The sequence below is a fragment of the Sciurus carolinensis genome, chromosome 12, assembly GCF_902686445.1.
Source record: "Sciurus carolinensis chromosome 12, mSciCar1.2, whole genome shotgun sequence".
Lineage (NCBI taxonomy): Eukaryota > Metazoa > Chordata > Mammalia > Rodentia > Sciuridae > Sciurus > Sciurus carolinensis.
In genome coordinates, this window is record NC_062224.1 from 102,253,833 (window position 1) to 102,280,092 (window position 26,260).

The window sequence follows — 26,260 nt, forward strand, 5'->3', positions numbered from 1 at the left end:
GAAGGTTTCCATTCAAAAACTCCTAAATGTTGTGCTTTGAGATTCTTTCCTGAAAACGAATGCCATCTAAGTCTACAAATTTCAGAAATAAGTGTTTGGTGGTTTTGGTGGGCAATTGTTTTTTTAAAAATCAAGCATGTCTAAGATATAATTTTAAAGAATCTGGCTCCAGGAGAGAAAGCTGAAGCATTAGTCACATGGTTTACATTTCTTACTCCTGCCTGCCAGAATTTTTTTTTTTCAAATTAAGAAAGGAAAAATGGGTCAGCCCAAAAGAATTTTTACAACTGTCAGAACAAATACAAGGCCATGTAACTTCATAAACTTCATTTTTTAGAGCTTTTTCCCCATCTTCTCTGTGGCTTTAAGAGGCCTTTTATAGAACCCCACCAAATGTGTACCCCTGGCGACCCCAGCCCCTGCATCTGTGTACTGTAAAGGACATGTTTTCTGTCAGGCAGGAAGAAGATGTGATCTTGGATTAGAATACAGCTTCTTCTGACTTCAACAAGTCACTGTGGTGAGGAGAAGCTAAGGGTCACAAAAAACCCTATTCAATCCAGTTTGGCTCCAAGGTCACTAAGAAACCACCGTGCTTCTTAGAAAGTATTGCTGACCATGAGACCATTTTGAAGACATCTTCAAGAAGCACGCAATCACACAAAGGTCACTCCTGGACTCCGGGCATACTTGAGGGCTGAGCACACGGGTCTAGCCTTCAACAACACGACAGTCATCCTTCCTTCGTCCCTCACTCAGGAAGTCTCCTGAGGGGCTACTGTTGATGGGCACCAATTACTTTCGTGTGGGGTCTGCTTTAGGTGAGGCATTCCAGAGCTGGTTCCAACCAGACCTAAAATCCACATGATGTCCCTGGTACCAACCTGCCCTCTTACCGAGCAGACCAGGCCTCCTGGTAATACTTTGGATTACACCAGACCACACAGAACACTGACTTTTCAACTTTTTAACCATGATTCATATATTTTTTTTTAAAATACATCTTACATGGTACTCAGTCCACATGTGTATGTTTTAAACAAAAATAATGCCACTCTGACATTTTCTATTCTGTTCTAATTTTAAAGGACTGATTTTTAACCCACTAAATTAACTTCAGAACCCACTGATAAATGACAACTTCCTTTTGAAAAGTAAGATTCAAGAGCAACACTGTCCAAGAGAAATACCAGTCATAGGTAGTTTTAAAGGTATTAGTTCCCGCATTAAAACAGCAAAGACAAATAGGTACAGTTAATTCTAACAACATATTTCATTTAACCTATTATATCTAGGATACCATTATGTCAACATGTTGATCACTCTAAAAAATTACCAAGATATTTTACATTCTTTTCTTTGTCCTGAGTCTTCAAAATCTGGAGTGGCTTTTACATGGACAGACGTTTCACTTTGGATGAGGCACATTCCAAGTATGAATGTGAGTGGCCAGTAGCCACCCCACTGATCAAGCAGCCCTAGAATTTTCTGGCCCCACATCCCCAGAGCAGCTGGGAGCAGAAGGATGGGGCCCCATCCACTCCTGCACATTCAGTCACATGGCCGCCTCTCACAGTCAGCTCCCCGTGCAGCCCACAGCCCTGATAAGGGATGAGGAATTTCACAAAGTAAAAGAACAGAAACGAGGCTTGTAAACCAATAAGAGGCATTATCACCTTGAACCTCCTCATACACAAAGTCCAAATGCATTTTTTGTCTGTGACATCAGAAACGTAACAAATATCACACAAGTCAAACTTTCTAGAAAGTAACTTTTACAGAATTTGTTCTGAAAAATATTATCTGCTGATTACAAAAACTGAATAGAGAGCATGCCTGCAACTATGTTAAAATGAGAGCCTGTGAACAGAACTTGGAAGATAAAAAGCAAAAGTAAAAGGAATTATGTTCCCATGGAAGGATCATGAATTTTTCCTCTTTCACACACACAAGAGTATAAGGTTGTTGCATCCCTCTTTTAACAGCATTGCTTAAAAAGTTCTACCTTCTTTTCCAAAGTATGCCATAGGATACCTGTACAGAGAAAAGGGTACGGGCTCATGCAAGAAGGATCAGAGGCCATCGGAGAACTTGGTGTTGACAGAGCCAATTACAGCTGGGAGGGTCTGAACGAAGGGACCAAAAACAGGTAGAAGACTGAAAACCTGCAACTTAGGCTTTACGTTTTGCCTAAGGTAGAACCAAGGTATAACTAAGAATTTAGATCACAGAATAGGGCTGGGGTTGTGGCTCAGTGGTAGAGCACTTGCCTAGCACCCCTAAAGCCCTGGGTTTGATCCCCAGCACCACATAAAAGTGAAATGAGTATTATGTCCACCTACAATTAAAAATTATATTTAAAAAAAAAATCACAGAATAGAAGAAGTGTGAGAGGGAAGCAAAGGGAGCCTGATAAATCACACAGACAATAGTATATAATTCATGTCACCCATTTTTAAGTTTTTTTTTTTTTTTCTGCCAGTGAGTCCTGAGAAGAGAAGCACACCACAGGAACCGCATGACAAGCCTGCAACTTATGTCTCAGAGTAAGAGGCTTCTTGTGATGCGCACGGAGCGGGTCAGATCTCACAAAAATGTGTTTAAACAAAGCAAAGCCAGACTGACTTGATACCTGGTTAATGCCAACTTGAAACAAATTATAGGCATCAGATAAAAGATATGTGAAACATTAAGTAGGACAACTTCGGATAGCAAAGCAGAAATCAGTTCCTAGAGATCTGTCTGACCATGACTCAACCTACATGTCCCTAAGATGTTTACAGACCAACTCTATATTCCACATCTGCCAGTCTATAAAGGTCGCCATCTTTGCTGGGTCATTTTTCCTAAGATCATGAAACGTATAGGTGATGAAGACAAAGATGAAGAAAACAGTATTTTCTTTATTTGTGGTGTCACCAGTTTAAGTATATGACATTAGTTAAATTCCATTTATTTACTCAGTGTTTTCTTCTTGTTTCAAAAATTGAGACAATATTACCAATGACAATTTTAAAAAATGTCATTAAAGATAACATGTTCTAGATACGTGTAAGATACATGTAATAGAGATAAGGTCAAATAATTTATAAGATGCTTACTGAGTAATGAAAATGTCCCTGACACTGTCCCAGGTTTTAGGAATGTGGAAGTAAATATGGTTTTGCCCTCAAGGTGCTTAAATGAACAGGGCAAAAAGCAATATTTTAAAGATAGTTAATAGGGTGATAAGTGTTGTAGTAGAGCTTTTGGGTAAGGCGCTAGGAAACCCAGATAAAAGGACAGATGATCCAGAAGAGAGGTCAGGGAGTAGGAGAGTAGAGGCGACGCTTGACTCAAGGTCAGCGGGAGCTTGCTAGCCAGCCCGCAAACATAAAGCACGACAGCACCAAGTGGGATGCAGGAAGACAGAGCCGCGCCTGAGGTCAGCTTTGCTCTGAGTGAGGAAATCTACAACCCAACCCTCAACGGAAAATGGGACCAGGTCTTTCCATGGAAGCCTAACCACACAGGGAGCTGGAGGGCCAGGCAAAAGGGAGCCTCTGAAATCTTCTGCCACTGAGAAGAGAGGTGTCAACCCTGCCGCCTCGAGTCCCAGCATACAGGTGAGGGCTGAGGCTGAAAGCAGAGCTGCTGCCACCAGTTCTTCTAGCCCAGTCACCTTAAGTTTTACGAGCTTTGCCCGGAAGCAGACACTCATTTGTGGATTGTCCAGATCAACACTGGATAAAGTCATTTTTGTATAGAATATCCTAATCCTCCAACTCTAAGTGAAGAATGTTCGTGAAGAAAACACTCAAGTCAACTCCAGGTCCCTGAGAAAGACTTTTGTGGAAGCAAAGCAACTGCAGGTCGCTCCAGGAGCCTCGGCAGCAGCTGTCTGAAAGCTGGACCTGGGCTGAGGCGACCAGTGTCACTGTGCGGCACAAAGACCAGTGTCATGCAGGCATCCCGAGACAGAGGAAAAAGAGTCCTTTCTTTAGCACCACACACAGAGCCAGCAGAGGAGAGAGGATTCAGTGTTCGGAACATTTAATGTGAGCACATCACTTGTTAAGCACTTTCGTATAAGAGCCTTAATTTCCAGTTTCAGCTCTGAGTACACTGGTTAGTTAGCTCAGGTCAGCTGGGAACAGGCGCAAATTGACAGGGAACGGATGCTGGGTCCAAGTATCTTGAGAGACTAGGAAAGGATCATTAGATGCTCAGGGGAGCCCCATATGAATAGAAGAAAGGTCAGATTTGTGGCCAAGTGGCTCAAAGACCCTGGGGACTATTTTTAATCCAGAAGAAGGACAGGAAGGAACAAGAACAAAAAAAGGAACTTACACGGGAGAGATGGAAAGCAAGAAGGAAGCATCTGTAGCAAGCAAATGGAAAGAGAGTGAGAAAAAATAGATCTCCAAAACTGTGTTCCTAAGAGGCAGGCCAGGAACACCGCAGGAAAAGACTGGAAGAAAGCAGAAAACACAGAATGCAACAACAGGACTACTCAAAGGAAGCATTTTAAATTTCTACATCTTACAAGGGTCGGTGCAGGTCAGTTGGTGACATTCTTGCCTCTGGCATGAGGTCATGAGTTCAAGTCCCACATTGGGATTTGGCCTCAAACCAAGAGTTGCTTTTCCAGTAGATTTGCAAGATTGGAAGCACTTTCCATTCTTTGGTGCATTAATTTTACCACTCTCTGTGGAACAAATTGAAAGTAAAGAAGAATCAAAGAGAAAATAGGAAGTTCTCATATGCAAGATATTGACTGAAATTATCTTTAGAATTCTGTGGTAATGGAATATTTTTTTCCATGACCAATCCATAGAGGGCCCAGCTGTCCTCGTTCGCAATACACCTAGATGCCAGTGGTAACCATCTGGGGACAGAAGAAACACTACTCCTTGTCAAGCATGGAGATAGCATTTGATAAGCAGCAAGTGGGAAGAGAAGAATATGGAATATTCCCTCAAGAATGAGGGGAGAGGAAGGACTAACGAACAGAACCACATGCTCAGGGGGCACTTAGGTGGTGAGGAGAGAGAAAGAATGAAAAGCCTTTAGGCTAAATAACAACTTATGTTTGTCAAACAACTTATGTGTTAAAAAATACTTTCATATATGTTAATTTGTGTGATCCTTACAAAACACAGAGGCAGAGGGAAAAGCATGTATTATCCCCATTTCACAGACAAGGAAATGTACAATTTCAAAATCATTCTGAAAGTCACCACCTCAGAGCAAGTCAGCTCATTCCTGGTTTGGGGCTCAAGTGCTGTATTAGCTAACGAACAGGTGGCACAGCAAGAAATTTTATCTTTACTTTATCTCAAGCAGTGTAATCTAGGACTTGAAATTTATGATGCAAGCAGTTTGCTAACATTCTACAGAAGGCCCAAGACTAGCATAATGCTTACTAAGCAGGCATTAGAAAAAACGCTTCCTATCGTCTCAGTTTTCCAGCAGAAATAGCAAATACAGAAGACAGAATATGATCTGCTGTTAAACAGTAAGAATTTTTTAAGTTTTTAAAAAAATAAAAGAACACTAACAAATTAACTCTGGAAAACCCAAAGGGATTCGAAGGGCAAAATATTGGAGCCCAAGGAATAATTCCATCTTTCACTATGTGGCCAGCCAGATAGAGAAAATAAAACAATAAGTTGTATTTAGCAATAAACACAGAAAGTTTGGTAATCCATATTTACTTCTAATAAACAAGGATTACTGACCCCGTCACAGTCGGTCCTTCCTCCCAGGAGTGCACAATGGGAGAACCAGGTCAGGAACGTATCTATAGTCCTCACTAATATGGTTTCTTAGTCAAGCAAACTGGGGTCATATGACCCCACACCTCAGGAGGTGCAGGTAAGAAAGCCACCCAGGGCTCTACCAAGTTCCATGGCAGGGTTCAAAATGGACCCTGACAGTGGGGTGTGGACTCGAGCCCCACCACTCGGTGAGTCTCGCCATGTCCTTGGCACTATCCCAAGCACCTGCACAGGTAGCTTACCTATGCCTCAGCAGCTGCACAGGAAGGCTCCAGTGTTAACCCCACTCCACAGGTGAGGAACTCCAGCTTAGGGAGGTAAATAACCCCATAGCTCCAGCCTGTGTAGCTCACATGTGGCAAAGGTGAGTTTTGAATTCAGGTCTGTCTGGCTCCAGTGCACAGGTTCTTGACCTGTGCACTAGGTCACTTCCTACACTAGGTTCCTGCTGAAATAGCCCTGAAAAGGAAGAGCAGCTGGGAGGTGCCAGCTCCTATGAAGTCCCCTGCAGAGAGAAAGAACCATGCACTGATTGTCCAGCAGGCCTTGAGGGCTCTGGGTCCTGGGAATACTTGGTCATTTGCTTATTGCATTAGAAGGAGTCGACCTTCAGAGAGAAGTGGCAAATCTTTTCCCAGTGCTTCACAAACTAACCAAAAGCTTCCGTTTTCCTGAGGTTGCAATTTGAGAGTATCAGTTCTCTCAATGAACAATTTCAAGTGTTGCAATTTTTAACTAGAAAAAGGGGTGACTATAAAACATTTTATTTTCTGCCAATGTCTAATCCAGTTTCAGTTATTTGTTACCTATGTCTAATAAATGTTCTTTTGGTAGATAAAAATGGTCCACAGACTCTACCTCTGCCATTAATAGTGACAGAAGTTATAGGTATGAGGATGGCCCATAACTAGGAAGAGTGACTAGTAGGAGGTTGCAGAGATAACAGTTGGTATGACTGACCCAAAGCATCCACCTTTAGTAAAAAGTACGGCCAGGGCCTTCAAATGATCTTTGGAAAGATGAAACTAGAAAGACTCTATCTTGGTTTCACTTTCACAAAAAATGAAAATAAGTATTTAAATCAAGAGGAAACAAAGGAAAAGGAAAAGGAAAAAAGGTTGAATTGCCCAATACTTTTGCAGAAAAGAGCAGACACAGAGACAACTTGTGGGACAAGATCAGCTATGTGGAAATGAATTTACAAGCCTGGGCCACAGATGGTACAGGCGACTAAACACCAGAAAACACAGGGCGGTGCGTGCAAGTTTAAAGTCACCTAGAACCAAGAGTGATGCACCAAGCCACGCCCAACCAGCACAGCACAGTCACACCAGCTGGAAGGCCAAAGGTCCGGTGGTTAACATGTGGTTTCTTCTCCGTGCACAAAACTGAGCCCCCTATGAGGGGGCACCTTCTGTTTAATATTGTAAGCTTATTCTACCTTTATCCCTTCCTTTCTTCCTCTGTTTTTATTATTTTTTGAACTAAGGGCAGTTCTCAGAGTAAAGTCAACAATTACAATAATGAGGTAATTGAAGAAAACCAAGCAAAGCATGACAAAGTCCAGCTCTGATCAATATAGAGAAGAGGCCATGGAGTGACATTAAAAACATGTACCAAATCCTAAGAACCAAAAGGTGAAAAAACACTTTAACAGTCATGTTGTGTGTGTATGTGTGTGTGTGTGTGTGTGTATGTATGTGTGTGCATTTAAGAAAGGGGAGGGAGAGAGACTGAGATGTGGCATTTAACTAAGAAAGCGTCCCATCTTACTAAAACTGTTCCTTTATACAAGACGCAGAACTACTCCAGTGTGAGCCTCCAGGAGCCGCATGCCAGCAACCAGGACAGACAGTGTAGAGAGGTTTAGACATTGAGGGGGAGAGAAAAAGACTAGGACACCTAACCATAGAATTCCTTGTGTCCCTAACAACACAATGATGAGTTTAAATGTTGTCGTCTAAAACACGACTCTGTAATCATAGTTCTGTGGGTTCCATATTTATTCTCTCTCCATGGCCCACAGTTTCAATTTGTTTAGTTTGCAGGGAAACAAGCCTAGAAAAGACAAGAAGCACCAGCTCTGTGAAGGTCCCTGGAATCTGAGACGCCAAGCAGTGCCTTCCGCCCGTTCCTGGTGGGCTGAACTCAAGTTCTGTCTCCAGACAGGACAGCCGGGCCCGCCCAGCTCTGGCTTTTCTGCAGGGCCTTCTCATGGGAAAGGGAGCATTTACAGTGTCTTACACAGAGAAACCTGATGTGAAGCCCCAGAACATCGGACCCAGAGAGAAGCAGGTGGCAGCGACCCCAGAAGGCTAGACAGCTTCTGCAGCCCTCCGGGTGGAAACCCAGACGCCTGAGACCCAGGCCGGCCAAAGCTCCCCTTCTGGCCCCCCGCCTGCCCTCCACACCTGCACTCTGCCCCGCCCCCAAGGTTCTTCATTCTGCTGCCACGGTTTCCCTCAGGTCCTGGCCTTTCTTCACCTCTCCCTCTAAAACCTCCTCCCAGGTCCCCTGGCTGCAGCCTGGCTCCCTTCCAATGCATCACCTTTCAGCTGTCAGCCGCCACTCTGAATTGCAACCTGGCTGAGCCACGCTGCACCAGTGTTCAGGGCGAGGGGAAGTCCGTAGCCCACGGCCCAGCAGCTGAGAACCACGGCTCGCAGTGAGTGGCTCAGGCCTTTCTCTCTGACCCCCTTCCTGTCACTTTCTCACCAGGCACACTTCCCTCTTCCCTGGGCTGAGCCTCACACAGCAGTCTCACCTCAGGCCTCCAGGCTGGAATGCCTCCCCTGGTACCTCACATACTCTTAACTCCCACTCATTGCTCACGTCTTCGTGGCAGGACGCTGTCTCCTGTGCCACTGTCCTAGACAGTCCACCCCTTTCTCCCATCTGATTTCAAGGCCCCCTTGCCTGGCTTCCTGAGCTGGATCACACTTAGCACAAACAACTTCAGCTAGCGAAGCTTTCTGTCTCCCCCGTCACTTGCAAGTTTCTTCAGAGCAAGGAGTGCTTTGTCTTAGTTTATCTCCCCGATATTTAACTTTAACATGGCATTTGGCCTACAGTATACGCTTCTGATGAATAAACTAGTGCCATCAAAGGAGGGTTCAGCAGGCGAAAGGCTGATGACAGAATCATACAAGACACGCGACAGCAGTGAGGGGGCTCCCACTGGATGTGTTTACCACAGACGACACGGAAATTGCCAGGAACTCCAGAGAACTCCAGATCAACTCCAGCCACACCCGTGGCAACCCAGACACAAGTGGCTGAGTCTCTCTGACGGAACAAGGCAATTCTATTATCTTCCCCATTAGCAATCATTTTCTTGCTTTGTTTATGGAAATCAATGTTTTCCTGAAAAAAAAAAAGTATGTCATGGTGGAAATTCGAATGTTTTAGTTATTTAGTATATTTTTGCATATTTTAATATAAAATATCTAAGATAGCCACTGTAAGATTCTGATCATGTAAAAAGGAGACATTTACAGGGATAGTGTTTGACAGGGATGGTGATAAATTCCAACTAAGTGCTAAAGCAAAAAGCACAATATCTTACTTCTGTCCTTGTCTTTCTTAATTTATAACTCCACGGGCTTTTTCTTTATAATTTCATAGAAACAAGAATGAAATATGTTCATAATATTAATTTAAAAGGATGCATACTTTAAAGCATAAAGGGTGGACGTGCCTTGAATGTCAGAGCTGCTGCTATTTCTAGGGGTGGACAGGTACACGGAACTCCACGCGGCACCCCCTGGACTGATGAGCGGAAGTGGATATTCTTAATTACATGCCTCATATTTCTGACACAGATCCCAACAGATTTTGAAAGCAGTGAAGGACACCAATCCAATAACAATATCTCAGGCAACTCAAATTTACTGTACTTTCTTCATGGGGATAGGCCACCATGTTATTGGGATTAATTCTTCTAGAAACATGCTCCCAAGATCAAAATGAAAAATACCAGTTGGTTCATTTACTGATGGTTACTAAATTTTGAAATTTACTTTCTAAAGCCTAAATTAAACATTCCAACAGACATGAACCACGTAACCCGAGGGCCTGTTCCCTGGATGAGAACAAGGAGGACCAACTATAAACCAGAGGCTCCTCGAGGGCTTAGCTCCTACGATTCCAAAATCCCACTCCGCACTCCAACCACACACAGCTGTAATGTTGCCAAATGCTCTTTAACTCCTGCACTGCCTTTACTTCTTTAGTGTTCAGTAATGAGACAAGTACAATCGGATCTCCTGGCTTTACAAAGCACTGGGGAACTTCATTAAAATAATCACTACCTTTGTTTGTGCCCTCTTTGTTTCAGAAAGGATGTTAAGACAGCTATAATCATTTGCCTGATTGATTTTTCTCGCTCACGTGCCCCTCTTCTTCTCTTTATAAGCTGACATATTCATGCTACTTTGTTTTAAATGAGAAGCTGCCACACAATCCTATCTATCAAGACAATACTACTCCCCCAAAGAAGGATGATGCTGGATCTATTCATTCAACAAATATTTATTGGGTTTCTGCCAATAAGAGGGCATCATGGCTGTGAGTTTTCCAGACTAGTGGGGGACACAAACACAGACAATTACAACAGAGTAAGATAGCCTGACAGGAGATACAGGATGCTCGGCACCATAGAGAACAGACAGTTCATCCAGACTTGGATCAGAGAGGGTTCCCAGAAGCAAGGAACAGTATACCATAAAAAGGCAGCATGCCTAGCAACACCATCCAAATGCCAGGGAGGGTGGATCCAAACTGCATATCCACTTGAGTCAATTTCTCAGTCCAGATGCTACAAAGGGTCACCTTACCATTGCACTCCCAGACCCCCAGACTGACCACAATTTACCCAAATGTGAGGAGCTACATGAGATTTCCAGTTTCTTTTATTTCTATGTTCTGCATTCTTCTGTCCTATTTTATTATCTTTTCCAGCCTCCTAGCTATCAAGCTTTCCAGCTCAGCCCAACATTTATCAAGAGTCTGTGTGGGAAACACTGTGATAAACACTGGATGCAAGGAAGAAGGCACAGGGCCCCACAAGGACCTCACGACCACAGAAGCACAGAACTGAGAGAAGCCACGTGACAATCCACCAACCCTTCCACTCCCACAAACCCTGCAGAGTTGACCTTGCACTCACAATCCTGTTTGTGAAACAATAGCCCCATGTTGAACTTATCTTGAGTTTGACACATTTTTCTGGACTCTGAGTTTGCCTATGCTAAGACACCAAAGCCCCTTCCCTGGATTCTTTTTTTCTGTCCCTTTGATTATTCTTCCTAAAATGGGACATTTCCTGCTTCCAGAGAATATGGATATTTTCTCAACTCATTTCAACATGTCAGAGTCAATGTACAACCACAATGCTAAGACCAAGGACAAATAAGTTCTGACCATTTGCCCTTCCAAAACCCCTGCATATGACTCGGGTTAAGTGAATGTTTGGATGAAATCACATTTTAAGTGTGCCTTCCAACCCTGAGGCTTCATGAGCCTATTACATAGCTGGGGCCATTTTTCTAGAAGAGCTATTGGTAGGTAACATTATCTCAGCCTAAGATATTGTTATAAAGGAAAAATGGTTCAGTGTTTCAATCACACTTAGTTTTTCAGAATTGGCAACATAACCTCACTGTCAATGGCTGTGAACTAACAGGGCCTGTCCCCCACTTGGTGCTGTATTTTACAACTGAAGATAAGCTGTCTGACTTCAAAAGAGCAACTAAACACAAAATTTAAGAAACAAATTTTAAAAGAATGATCTAAATGTTTTGGACTATATGAGACTCCACATCTGACAATGTTTAATCATTTTGCTATAATTTCCACAGCTGACCTCCTTGACCATGTTTAGAGGTCTTAGATTTAGAAAATGCAAAATTATGCTCTGCCTTTTAGGTTTCTGAGTAGCATACAGACACGTACCGTGAGGCAGCGCCTACGCTCGGGTTCTCGTCGATATCTTCAAGGCACCGTGCTTCGCACATCCAAAATGGAGAGATTACCACCACCGCACACATCTTCACAAGACCCCTTCAGTTTATAGCTCACGTTATCATTCAAAGTATAAAGAGGAACAGAAAGTCACAGCTCTCAAGTCTGCACCAGGTGCATCCTCAGGGAAAAGCACCCAGTTAGCATCCTTGCTCTTTTGAGTCAATTCTCCTACTAAGGAAACAGCCTTAAGGTTCCAGATAGTTCTTGACGGCAAACAACTAACCATCTGCGTTCAAATCCAGTCTCTACCCCTTCTGGGCTATGTGACCCTGGCAAGCAATTTAACCTCTCTGGACATTAGTTTTCTTACGTGTAAACAAAACAGATAATCATAATACCACTTCCTCATTTTCCTATGAAAATAAGGGTATTTTCATATTTCAATAATTTCCTCACCTAACCTCAATCTTTAGTTATTGCTAAAGCTAGGTACTTTGAAGAATTCTAAGGTTATTGGTATGTAGGAAAACAAACACGGGGAAGCCACTCAGTCCTAAAAAGAAAGGTTTTGTAATTGCTATGGCTCAATTGGTTGAGTCACATTCAATTAAGTCTGGAACTTTCAAGGACAAAAACAGAGCTTCCCCACAGGACACCTAAGAGAAGAAAACAAGCATTACCAAAGGTGTGAAGTGCTAAGAACTGGCCCTTGAGTAGGGCAAGTAGGGTGGAAGCAGTGAGTCTCACTTTGTTGAAACAGGGAAAGGGAAAGGGAAAGGGTCCTCCTTCCACTAGAACCAATCTCTTCCCATTATCTTCCTCCTCAATGTTAAATCCAGGGTCAGTCACCTCTGAACTCCATAAATTTGAGAGCACCAAGAGAGCAGGAGAGAAGAGAGAAGTAGAGTCCAGTGGACAGAAGAGTCAGCGAAAATCACTAAATATCAGCAAAAATCACTAAATAACTGTGAACCCTCAAAGAATGGCATTCTGGGGTTGGGGGGAACTACAGAACAGACCCTTCCATTTCCCCTACGACATGCATGGCCATCGTATTTGGCCAAAAACTAAAGCTGTTACCCAAGCAACATTAGTCTCATTAGAAAGAGGGGGACAACCCAATACCAGAAAATGTAATGACCCTTGGAAGGCAATTGGTTGGCAGCCTGTGAGTCATTCTGAAATAGTTAGGCCTAACCACATCAACACCACATCAAAATAAAGTACAAATACACAACCGCCAAAAACAAAGTAATGACTTGTCAGAATTCTAGTTCTGCTTTTCCTATCAGGTCAGCTGGTGATGCACATAATTAGCTCTAAAATCACCTTCTGAGTAAGGTTCCTGCTTGGTAAGTAAGACCTCGAATTTCCACTGGAAAGGTTCCTATCTTTCCAAACTGCACCTGCCAAGTCTCTAAGTATACTGCCCTCTTGGGTGGTATCTTGCCCAAGTACAGTAACAGGAAAGGCCTGGACTGAAGTGGTCACCGAAGGCCAAAGCAATGTGCCCGGCAAGGAAACCAGGCAGCTGGCCCTCCTGTCTGCCACTCGGGTTCTGACGGTCACATGCTGTCTCAAGTCCCTGGGTGGTTGTGCTTCTCGGCTCCTTCCCACTCTATCTTTCTGCTCCGAACATGCTGAATTTTCTGGAACTCAAAGCCAGTAAAGATAGGATGCAAGTGCATGACCCTCATTAGTCCGAAGTCCATCCCCTGTGACACCTGAGTGTGCCTGCAGCCAGGATGGGTTCTGCCTCCGTTCTCTCCTCTCCTGAGGCTTCTCGTGTCGCTTCTCACCAGACTCTCTGAGGAACTTCTATCTCCACATCCAGAATTCCTCCAATCACAGATTCACGTTTGCCCAAGTAGCAGTCCTGTTCCAGAACTCTCCACTCCCCACAGTCCCTTGATTTGGGGCTAGTTGAAAGATCCACTAGGCTAAGGATTGGTATGACCTATCCCACACTCAGAATCTCAGTGGAAGAGTTGTCTGTGGAAGCAGTATTTTCCAAAGGTCCCCACTCTTCACTACTTCTGCTACCGGAGAAGTCAGGGGTGCTGAGCGTGCATTCACCTCTTTCCAGGCTACAGAAAAGAGGTTACAGTAAGAAACCTGCCACCCCTCAAAGGGAGTGGACTTGGAATGGCCTCACGCCTGAGCATTCTGGGAGTTATGGGAGTGGAGGCTGTCAGCATCAATCGGTAGAGAGCAGAGAGCAAGAGAAGGGTGTCATGTGGGCCAGGTAGCTTATGGCTCCGTCTAACAGTGTTGTTTTCCGGACCTGTCACTCTGTCATTTTCTGCCACTCCACCCCCAGTCTATTTGCCAAATACGTCAAGATGTTTCTAAGAGGTTCTGAATTATTGACCAACCTAGGGGAGATGCTTTGGAAAACATCAAGTACAGAAACAGGCCTGTAAAGCGAGTGCAAACACTTGGTCATTAGCAGTTTCCTTTTTAAGTCCAAAAGAGGAGGTGGGGAGAGCTGCCTCTGCTAAATAATAATGATATTCACAGAACAACAGACACTGAAATTCCGAAGTTCACAATCTCTCCAGCTTTACTCACCCCTAGCCATCTTGCTCCTTTATTGGCAGCCTGTTGAATCTGGACTCTTTTGAGGGTGACATGGTAAACAGCTCCTTCCTCTACCTCTTCACCCCAGTCCTGAATCGAGCTCTGCCAGGGATGGGATAAAGAGAAAGAAAAAGAGTATTTTTTTTTCCTCTCTGCTAACCACAATCTATCCCAGCTGCTGTGCTGCTTACAGCAGCACTCCGCACAAGATGGGCTGTTCAAAATAAATATTACAATCAGAGCCCTTCAAGACACTGTGACAGAGGGACGCTGAGATTTTCTTGGCTCCTCGCCCTTTCCTGTGGTATCAAGATCCCCGAACTTTTCCATTTAGTTATTTTTCCTAGACTTGCTCACATATCTTAAATGGCTTTTTTTAAGTCTTCTTTTTTCTCTTCATAAAGAAACTCTGGTTTAGTCCCAATTAACATTTCCCCCTTAAGTAAAAGGAAAACAACTCATTTGTAGAAAAAAGTTCGTACTTTCATAAGCAGCTCAATCATCTGAGCAAACTGTTTTAAACTCAGACACAAATGAGTGTTTCAAATGCCAAGAGTCCTCACCCCTTTGGAAGTGAAATGCTTTGCATGTCTTTTTTATTGTTTTGGAACCCAAAAAGTTAGCGGGGGTGGAAAGTTTTTATTTCCCTAAAATAATCTGGCCAGCGCAGAAAGAGCCACACAGCATCATGCAGCCTGAGCCGAAATCTATGCAGCGACCCACTGGATTTCCATGTCGCCAGCTAACCCTTGGATTGGGGCTAAAGAGCTGCTTGGGACGCAGGAGCGCTCCGCGGTCCGCCCAGACCAGCAGCTCTTTCTCCTTCAAAGTTCTCTCTGGACACACAGCTGTCCCGGACACACCAAAGGCCACGGCTCGCAAAGTAGGTACGGTTTAAAGGGAGAGGACGCGCAGAGAGGAGGAATGAATACAAAGCGGAGTGAGAAAGCGGCAGCTCACAAGTAGGGGCTCGGATGGCTCCGTTCGCTGCGAGGGCGTCCAAAACACGCCAGAGAAAGCGGCAGAAGATTCCCACCAGAGAAGCCTCGGGAAGGCGGGGGCTCGCGTTACCATTTTAGCTTGCCAAAGCAATTTCATTCTCAGTTTTCTCTCCGGTACGCTGCATGATGCGCCCTGCTCCGAGGCCGCCGCGGCGCCAGCTGCCCGGTCCCGTCCCGTCCCCAGCGGCCGCCGCGCACAGCACGCGCCGCGCTGTCCCCGCCGCCGCCGGTGCGCGCGACTCGGGCCACAAAGGGAGCGCAGCGAGCAGGCGAGCGAGCGAGGAGCAGACTCCTCCCCGCGCCGCTCCGTGATGTCAGGCTTTCCTGTTTGTGCCTGCGAGCGCACTCTCGCTTTCTCCAGTCCGCGGACAGAGCCAGCAGGAAACGCTTCTCCCCTCCGAAGGGATCGGGAGCAACCCTTTCAAGTTTATCGGGTTTTCCTGATGGCCACCAGGTGCCAAAATAGAACCATGTGTGCGACGGGGATGTAACGGAGAAAACAGGGGAGGCGAGGGTCGGAAACAGGTCTGCGAACGGCCTGCTTTGGACTCCAGAATGATTAAATCAGAGTTACCCCCAACGAAAGCAGCAATGCTAGGAGCCAGGAAGTTTTTCATTAGGACAAAGGATAAGGTCAGAGGCTACCTGGATACACAAAAACTACGCCCGGGGCTGTGCCCTGTCCCACATGGCAAGCTCCCAGTAGGAAATCGCTCTGGACTTCTTCCTACCGCCACTCTGATAAAGCTTAATTGCTGGGTAACTGGCCGCTGTGGGTGAGAAGGGGACAAGGCATGGAGGGTTTCTCTGGACTTGACGGTACGGAAAACAGGCCATCGGTGGCCCTGGACGTTCCCTGAGCCTGCGAGAAGCCCTCGTGGGTTGAGCTAGTTGTACGCTGGAAGGACAGAGTGCAGTCATAACCTCAGGGAAGGGCCCTTCCTCGTCTACTGCCATTATTGGGAGCTTTATCATAAAGGAAAGATCTGTGTTGTGACAAAAGATGATTACATATTTTCAATCCAGTTTTAATAAATCAACAGGAAGAGATACCAGATAATAATGCAATCAAACTTGGCACCTGACAGAATGTCATGTCAACTACAGAAATCTTTAGAAATCATGTGTTTTATATTCACCACTAAATGAATTTAATCAACTTTAAGCTAAACAGAGAGAAAGCCTCCTACTAACTGCCATGCTCAGGCGTGAGGCAGAACCTCGGTTAATAATAAATACACATGGGCTGAAAAGTGAGAGAATCAAGTGTGTTGATGATCCAGCAGAGTAAGCAACAGCAAGGGCACATCAAAGAAAAACAAAAGGATCTTCGGACACTCAAGAATATCCTCAAGTCACTCAGTTAAGTTCCTTTCACAACCAGAACTTATAAGGCTCAATGACTAGAGAGAGAAGAAAGCTCTTTTTATCCAACTGTGGTTGTATCTATATAGAACACCACACGCATAAACTAAATCCTTCTGATGACCAAGATAAAGTATCCCCAGGAACCAGAGGAAAATCAGGTGCATATCCTACCTCCCTGCTTGCTAAGCCACATCAGGTATATGAGCATACTTCACAAGTTCTAACAGTTATTCTGTTGACACAAATAAACAGACATCCATGTTTGTGCATTGGAAGACTTTATATGTTAAGTGCCTATACTAACCAAAGCTATCTACAGCTTCAGTGCAATCCCTATAAAAAACTATTTTTTACAGAAATAGAAAAAGCAATCCCAAAATTCATATGAAACCACAAAGGACCCCAAATAACTAAAGTAAGCTTGAAAAAGAAGAACAAAGCTGTGGGTATCACACTTTCTGATTTCAAAACATATTACAAAGCTGCAGTAATCAAAATAGCAGGGTACTGACAAAGACAGACATAGAGGCCAATGGAACAAAACAAGAGCCCAGAAATAAATCCAAGCGTATATAATCAACTGATCTTTCACAAGGTAGCCAGGAACACACAGTGGGGGAGGACAGTCTTTCAACAAATAGTGTTGAGAAAACTGGATTTCCACATTGAAAAAAATAAAACTGAACCCTTATTTTGCCCCTGCCACACACATAATCAACTCAAAATGGATAAAAGACTTAAAACATAAAACCTGAAACTGAAAAACTCTTATAAGAGAGGGGGAAAACTTTATGTTATTGGACTTGACAATGACTTTTCTATATGACAACAAAAACCCATGCAAAAAAAGAAAAACTAGACAAGAGGGACTACATCAAACTAAGAAACTACTGCTCAGCAAAGGGGACAGTCAGCACAGTAAAAAAGCAACCTGAATAATGGGAGAAAAGATGAACCAACCACATGTCTAATAGGGGGTTAATATCTATAATGGATAAGGAATACCTACAACTCAGTAGCAAAACAAAAATTGCCCAATTAAAATGGGCAAACATTGGACCCTTGATTTTCAGAGTTTGGTTTATTTCACTTAGTGTGATGTTTTTCAGTTCTACCTGTTTACCAGAAAATGACATAATTTCATTCTTCTTTATGGCTAAGTAAAACTCCACTGTGTATATACACCACATTTTCTTCATCCATTCTCTGTTGACGGTCACCTAAGCTGGTTCCATAATTTGGCTATTGTGAATTGCACTGCTATAAACACTGGAAGGCATATATCATCATAATATGCTGTTATCCGTTCTTTCATATAAATACCAAGGAGTGGAATAGCTGGGTCATATGATATTTCCATTCCTGGTTTTTTGGGGAATCACCATACTGATTTCCACAGGGATTAAACCAATTTGCAGCCCCACCAACAGTGTATAAGTGTACCTAATTTTACATGTCACTCATACCTCAAGTGTACCTTTTCCCCCACATCTTCACCAGCAATTATTATTAAATAATAATTTTTAAAGATACTAAGAGGAAGGAGACTAGCAGAACAGAGAAAGCAGATCAGGGGAATGGAAGAGGGGACAGAAAAAAAGTGTACTGGGTAATGAGGGTAATCAAATTATGCTATATGCATGTATAGATATGGCTTCACAACCTCACTATTATGTACAATCATAATGCACCAATCAAAAAAAATAAAATAATAAAAAATGGGCAAAGAGGGTTGGGGATGTAGCTCAGTGACAGAGTACCTGCTAGCATGTGGAAGACCCTGGGTTCAAGCCTCAGGATGGGAAAGAAAGAGGACAAAGGAACTGAATAAACATTTTTTAAAAACATACAGAATGAAAGTACTTTGTTAACCATTTTACAGGTAAAAACAAAGGACTTACTACACAGCCAACTTCCCTCACATGACTATGAAGTCTGTTATGAATACTGAACAACCAAAGAGCACCAGAAAATGCATATAAATAAAGACTGCATATAAATAAAGACTGCATATAAATAAAGATATATAAATAAATATGCATATAAATAAAATGCATATAAATAAAATATTTATGAAAGATTTATAAAAAAATCATACAAATGGTCAACAGGTATATGAAAAGATGCTCCTCTTCAATAATCATCAGGGAAATGCAGGTCAAAACCACACAGAGATAGCACCCATGCCTGTTGTTAGGATGGATGGTTAATTATTAAAAATAAAGACAACAAGTGTTGGAGAGGATGTGGAGAAAAGGGAAGCCTGGCATGCTATTTATGGAAATGTAAGTTGGTAGAGCCACTGTGAAAAATAGCAGGGTGGTTCCTAAAAATTTAAAATTAAAAGTACCATAAGATTCAGTAACACAAACTCTGGGCATTTGTCCAGAAGAGTTTAAATCAAGATCTCAAAAAGACACCTGCGCTCCTGTGTTTATTGCAGCATTATTCCCGAAAGCCAAGACAGAGAATCAGCCAGGCATGGCATTGCACACCGGTAATCCCAGTAACTTGGGAAGCTGAGGCAAGAGGATCGCAAGTTCAAGGCCAGCCTCAGCAACCTAATGAGGCCCTAAGCAACTTAGCGAGACCATGTCTCAAAATAAAAAATAAAAAGAGGGCTAGGGATGTGATGCAGGTCAGGCACCCCTGGTTTATGTTTATATATTACACACGCACACAATGTGGAGAACCAAGATGTCTGCTGACAACTGGATAAAGAAAATGTGTGTGTGTGTGTGTGTGTGTGTGCATTTACATAATGATATAATCCTAAAAATACAGGGAAATCCTTCCATTTGTGACTACATGGATAGACCTGGAAGATGTTAAGTGAAACAAGTCAAACACAGAAAGACAAATACCAATGACCTCACTTACATGTGGAACCTAAAATAGCGTGATTTATTGAAGCAGACAACAGAATGTGAACACCAGGAATGGGCCTCAGGTGACGGTGGCCAAAGAACACAAAGCTTCAGTTCCACAAGATGAATAAGTGCAGATCTAATAGATAGCACAGTGCCTATGGCTGCCAATACTGTATTATATACTGAAACTTTTCTAAGAGGAATGTGTGTATTTTTAACACACACAAACAACAACAACGATAACAAGGACAGGAGGAAATGGAGAGGTGATGGGTACATCCGTGGCTTTGATGGTGGCGGTGTCTGCATGGGAATATAACACATTCGGCATTTTACATGTCACTCAAACCTCAATAAACCCATCTTTAAAAAACCTTGTCTTGAAAATATCAATGTAAGTTGGCAAGAAATAGGAAGACCTTGGCTTTGCCATCGTCGAACTCATTGCTGGACTGCATGTACCTATGCCCAGTCCAAAGTTTAGAGGAAAATGGTCCTAAGAAAACAATATTAATACTACATTAAGAAAGGTAGGGGCTGGGGCTCAGTGGGAGAGCGCTCGCCTCGCACATGTGAGGCACTGGGTTCGATCCTCAGCACCGCATTAAAAAAAAAAATGAATAGAAAAAGATATTGTGTCCATCCACAACTAAAACAAAAATGTTAAAAAGGTAAGCAAGTGAATGGTCAGGATTCTCCTTCTATGCCTTGAGAATGCTGAGCACAAACTGCCTCTATCTACCTGCAACTGTTATCTAAACAGAGTAATTTGAAAACCTTCCCACACGCTGGTAGTAGATTTTTGAATGACATTGATAATAGCCATCTTGCAATATTTTATTCATAAACTGTATCTTGGTCTATTCATAGATCCCTTTAAAACCTCTGGAGGAGGACATAAGCAAATAGGTGTCACATCTTAACTCCTTCCTACAACAATATCAAAGTCTTGTCTAAATACAAGCTACTTAATCCTTTGAACAGCCCAGTGAAATGCTCTCTCTGTTCTTCAGGTTTGCAGGCTGTGCTGCTCATCAGTTAACTTCCTGTGGTCAGCTTCCCACCATCCTCCAGGCCTCCTGTCATGGGTGTGTCCAGCTATGGAAACTGGGGTTGGGCAGGAGGCGTGGCTCAGTGGCAGAGTGGGTGCTTTATTTTAGTATGTGCCACGTCCTGGCTCCACTACCAGCACCAAAAACAAAACAGAACAACCTGGGGTTCCCCTATCCATCCACTTTTTTGAATTTTTTTAAAATTGTAGATGAACACAATACCTTTATTTTGTTTATTTAGTGGTGCTGAGGATAGAACCCAGGACCCCACGCATGCAAGGCAAGCATTCTACCACTGAGCCACAACCCAGCCCTCCATCCACTTTTTACTTGACCTTCCACCCTTGCTTTGCAAAGGGAAAGGAGCCGGTCATACTTGGTTAAAGATGAATAGTCCTTTGAACATTTCTTAAGTAGTAGACAGTTGCTTCCATTTTTTCTGAAAGACCAAACTGATTTTATTAATCATTACACAGACCCTATAAGGTATGAGTTAAAACTCTCAACGATCTGTTATTAGCTCTTCTATTTAGGCAAGCACACTACAAGAAGAGGCTGCCCTAGGGAACAGAAAATGAAGACAGAGGAGCTATAAACAGGCAGCATTCACGAGACGGCAGGTCAGATGCACAGGGCTCCTCTGGCCATGAGGGCAAACATTTCCAGCTAACAGTTTACCAATTGTTGGTGCTCATTCTTTCTTGATGGTGATGCTCTCCTGAGGGGGAAGTGGAGTGCTGGAATGCTATTTGGAACTTGGGCTAATGAGCATTATTACCTCACATAATTATAGATGTCTGTAAAAGAAGAAAGGACATACAGCCAGAAAATTGTTCATGTGGTCAAAAAGGTCAAGACACAACAATCATCTCAGACACAATGCCAGGTTGCATGATATGCAATAAAACACAGCTAAGTGGGAGACCAGCGAGTGACCTGATGCCATGAAGGGCTGTGACCAAGATTCTGGAAGAAGCAGCTGGGCAATTAGCCAAGGCATTTATTTTTTCAAGGCTAAGGGAACCTCCCTTTTCCATAATAATGGTGTTGAAATGGTACTGAAAACTCAGGTAGACCAGAACTATTAACAGAATGGCTTAGAGATGGCTCTTCAGTCAGGGGCACCTTGACTAGATCCCCCACTTTCTCTTAGGTGAGGTCTCCGACACCTCTAAGCCTAAACAAAATACAACACAAACACCTCCTCATCTCAAGGTAGGAATTAGAGATAATTCACATCAAGCCTTTAGCACAGCACCCAGCACCATGGCTGATAGTCAATGTTGTCTATTGATATTGTTGTTAAGTTAAATCAAAGAATCGCAAAAGCTACAGGAGACGGACAATATTAAAAATCAGACCCATTTTTGAATAGCTTAAGATTTTGCAGTTTAGCCAGGCATGGTGGCTCACACCATAATCCCAGCAACTCAGGAGGCTGAGGCAGGAGGATCACAAATTCAAGGCCAGCTTTGAATTGGTCTCACAACTTATGTTCCCAAAATAAAAGTAAAAAGAACTGGGAATGTAGTTCAGTGGTAAAGTGCTCCTGGGTTCAATCCTCAATATCACCCCCCCCCCAAAAAAAAAGAAAAGTTTTGGTTTTGTTTTTTTTGGCTTAAAACCAGTATTTCATGATGCAGCGATCACAGCAGGAAACATAAACCCCACAAACTGGCCAGTCAATAATCAACATTGACTGAATTATTACATGGTACAGAAAAATAACATGCTTGATTGTCTTTCCCTCTTTGCTTTCCACGTAGCTGTCAGAGGGCTCTTTTCAACTCACAGTAGCATCTTCTCCTGTTTGTTATCCCATTGCTGAGGATAGAAGCCTCAGTCCTGGCAGTCCACACCCTACAGGGTATTGCCCAGGCTGGCCCTGCCCCCTCTCCAGCCTCCTGCGCTCCACTCTGTCCCTGCTCTCTGCGTTACAGCTGCTCCAGCCTCTTTTCAATGTCTTGAACATGTCCTGCTCCCTCCTGTAACGAAGCCTGTGCACACATACGGTTCTCCCTATTTGGGACACCCTTCCCTTTTCTTCTTTCTTGTTTGACTTAAATACACTATTCTGTGCTCTCATGGAATGTTCCTCTTGCCATGTAGCTCAAAACACGGTGGTATAACTGTATGACCGATAAATGTCTGTTTCTCCCATGCGAATGTAAACTATGAAGGCAGAGCTAACATCACCGTCTTCTCACCACTGTATGCTAGCACCTCACACAGTGCCTCGCACAGTCGATAATCACTGGTAGATCAATGTCATTCTATAAGATCAACAGGTACTTAGTTATCGTTGTTGAGTAATATACACAAATCTTAGATATTGTCTCTATAAAGTTGTTTATGCCTTGAAAACAGAAAAAGGAAGTGAAATGACTGAAAAGTGATTTCATAGAGCCAAGGTCAGCAAGTGCAGATTGAGAGATCAAGGCCGATGGGTCAATATGGCACTGAAAGACACAGAAAATCAGTCATCTGGTGCTCACTCTTAAAGACCTCCAGATAAGCTCGGCCTTTATTAGGTTGTGTGAACTGCTGCCTTTAAAGAAAAAGAGAGAAGTTTTGGGAGGAAGAGAGAGGGGCCTTCACAACAGAGGATGGCATGTTCAAAGGAGATGGAAGGAGATGTCATGTGGTTAGAGACACATGGTCCATACAGTCCAGGTAAGCAGGAGCAGAGACAGCAGCCAGTTGGTGATGATTTTTTATTTTTTCTTAAAAGATAATCAAAATAATAAAAGAGGGTATCAACAATGCTAATACTTGTCCTTTGGTTAGCTTTGAGTGCAGAAAGTACATACAAAGGGAAGACTATTAAAGTAACGTGTGCTGGATAATTAACAGCTACACTAAGAGAGGCAAGGGTTTTGAACACAGAAATGAACCTGAGTGATATTTGGGGAAACAAATGTTGCTACCCAATGATCGGAACATGCTACAAATAAATGAGGGGGAAGCCAAATGCAAAAAGACAATTGCAAGGAAGCCCTGGGATTGTGGTAGGGACCCAAAAATAGAGAATATGAGAGGGCTTCTGCTTTGGGGAGAAATATTACCAGCTGAATTCTGGGGAGAAAGAAAATAGAGATGCTGAAAAGTGATGGGAAGGAGAGGGGAAGACTAGAAATGAAGAGGGGTAGTAGGAAGTTGCTCCACATCAAAGAGGTTTCTGGAAACCATGAATTCACACGATGCCTCCTTCAGTGGAAGAGAAGCCAAGTTTGAAGAACCTCATGATGCACTTGTCAAAGAAAAGACAAGACTGGAGAAGAGAACAAGAGGGAAAGAAGACCAAGGAGAGAGAGTTATGGAAATTAATGCCCAAAGGAAAGTTCACTGCACTTAAAAATTCTCCAAGTCAAACACAGTAAAATCAGACTTGGAATAGAGTGGAAACACTTTACAGGATTTCAAACAGAGCTGTACATTCCACCATCAGCACGAGATGCAGCCTGTATTTTAAGAGTGTTTTCCCTGTTTAAAAACATAAAAGTTTTGAAAAATTATCACCAGTTATTCTATTCTGTGACACTCTTCAATGAAATGTAACCAAAGTTAATTGAAAGTCTCAGTGTGGTCAGTTGCATAACCCCAGAATTGCTGAATAGCTTAAACACAGTGTTTTCCCAGAAATATTTGTCTTTTGGATAAAACCAAGAATGGAAAGTTTCTGCCTTAAAGGAGAACTTTTGAGAAGGTGGAAAGAAAAAGAAAAACATATAGAATGGAAATACAGCTTTAACAACAAGTAACCCAAGTGCTGCAAATATGCTCACTACTCACACAGAGATGCACAAGAGCAAAAGAAAGTGAATTTTATCACTTTGGAGAGTAGACTGTGGATTGTGTATCAATCAGATAATGTCTTTTTAAAAATCGGAAAATATATATTGCCTTTGCCAGGACAAATTTAGACAACGCTTTGACTCTTGTTATTTTCCTCTTAGACAGGCAGAATTGGCTCACAGTGACCCATGCTGATCTTTTTGAATCCCAGGCGTGCAGTGAGGCCGAGAAAATGGAAGTATGTTTTGTTTGGGACCAGGGAGGACTAGGGACCAGGGCTGATACTGCTTCTTCTAGATGAGCAAAGAGCTTCTGGTCCACAAAGCTGCATGTGGCTCTCAGTACTTCCCTGGTTCTTCTTTCCTACCCTCTCCTCTTCTCTCTCCTTTCCTTCAGGGATTGTCTGGAGATCGTGTACGCATGTGCGAGGTGGGAGCAAAGAACTGATAGTGTAGACTGGGTTTCATCTCAAACCCTGGTCATAAAACTTAATGATTTCTCGCAACATAAACCCAACAGAAAGACACTAAGGAAATGCTGGCACAATTTGTGGCCACCTTATAGCCAAATAAGTAATAGGCTTTTTCTCATAGACAAGTAGGTCATATTAACTTTGTTCAGGAACTTTCTCTCCTGTAACTCGCAGGGATGCTCTTCTGTTAGGTCAGTGTGCCCTGAGGCTCAGGGAACTATACCACCCTGGTCACAGGCTCATGACCTTATCATGAGGACCAGCTGGCATTCCTGGTGTATAGTAGCTAGGCTAATTTTTTGATCTTCCCCACCTGAGAAACCCTGGGGGGACAGTGGAGATTGGACAAGCAATGAGAAAATCTTTAATCTGATTGGGTCTATAAACCCATATGTACCCAACCCTATAGATACTGTGTTTTTTTTCCCTATACATACCTATGTAACAGTTTAATTTATAAGTAGGGCACAGTAAGAGATTCAAAATAATAATAGAGTAATTATAACAATATACTATAATAAAAATGTTATGTGAATATGGTCTTTCTCAAAAGAGTCAAGACAAATATTAACATTCTCAGACCACAGTTTGACCAGAGGTTATAGAAACCATAGAAAGTGAAACCACAGATAGGAGAAATTGCTAGGTATAACACACTAACTGGATATATGTCCCTTGGAAACGTGAAGTCTGCTTTTGTTTTATTTTGTGTAATCCCATAATCCTCTGTCAAGGATCAGGTAAGTAAATCATCATTTGAAAGGCCTCAGTAGAGCACATACTGTGTAAATACTGAATCGTGCATGCTGGTCCCGGATCTAAGTAAAGGGGTGTGATGGTTAGTTTTATGCATGGACCTGACTGGGCCAAGGAGTACTCAGGTTAATCAGTGTTCCTCGGTGTCTGTAAGGGTGCTGGGCGTGTGGAAGAACTGAGCATTTGAAATGGTGGACTCACCCTCTCTGACATAGATGGACATCATCTTGTCCACTGGGGACCTGAAGAGAACAAAATGCTGAGGAAAGAGAATGGGCCCCTCTTCTTCTGCCTCGCTCCTTGAACTGAAAGAGACATCTCGTCTCACCTCCTGCACTCAGACTGGGATTGACATCTTGGGCTCCCCTGGCCTCTTGGGCCTTTGTACTCCGACTGAACTACATTATCTCTTTCCTGGGTCTCCAGCCACAGGAGTCACAGATCATGTGACCTCTCAACCTCCATCTCTGTGTGAGCCAACTCCTCAAAATTTGCATGTACAATATCATAGTGGTTGTGCTTCTCTGGAAAACCCTGATTAATAGAGAAGGCAAACGAGAATGAAATGGAAGCAGTTATGAGAGAAGAGGGTAACCGTGGGTTCCTGGGGAATTTGGACTCTAAATTCCACATTAGAATGTTA

The 26,260-nt window shown here is 43.1% G+C and overlaps 1 protein-coding gene across 6 annotated transcripts in view; it reads right to left on the reverse strand.

The window, feature by feature from the left end:
- The window catches only part of Rgl1 (ral guanine nucleotide dissociation stimulator like 1), a 270,086-nt gene that overhangs the window by 95,435 nt on the left and 148,391 nt on the right, over nucleotides 1–26,260 (reverse strand). For 2 of the 6 annotated variants that reach the window (XM_047520546.1, XM_047520544.1), the window contains exons 1-2: nucleotides 15,375–15,543; nucleotides 14,295–14,405 (exon numbers count right to left, since the gene is read on the reverse strand). The exons of 2 other annotated variants lie outside the window; for them this stretch is intronic. In XM_047520546.1, coding sequence (XP_047376502.1) covers nucleotides 14,295–14,405; nucleotides 15,375–15,401 — 138 coding nt within the window. In that variant the 5' untranslated portion in view covers nucleotides 15,402–15,543. Of the gene's footprint in view, nucleotides 1–14,294; nucleotides 14,406–15,374; nucleotides 15,544–26,260 lie in introns of those variants that run through there. 2 more of the 6 variants (XM_047520542.1, XM_047520543.1) reach the window with 1 other exon arrangement.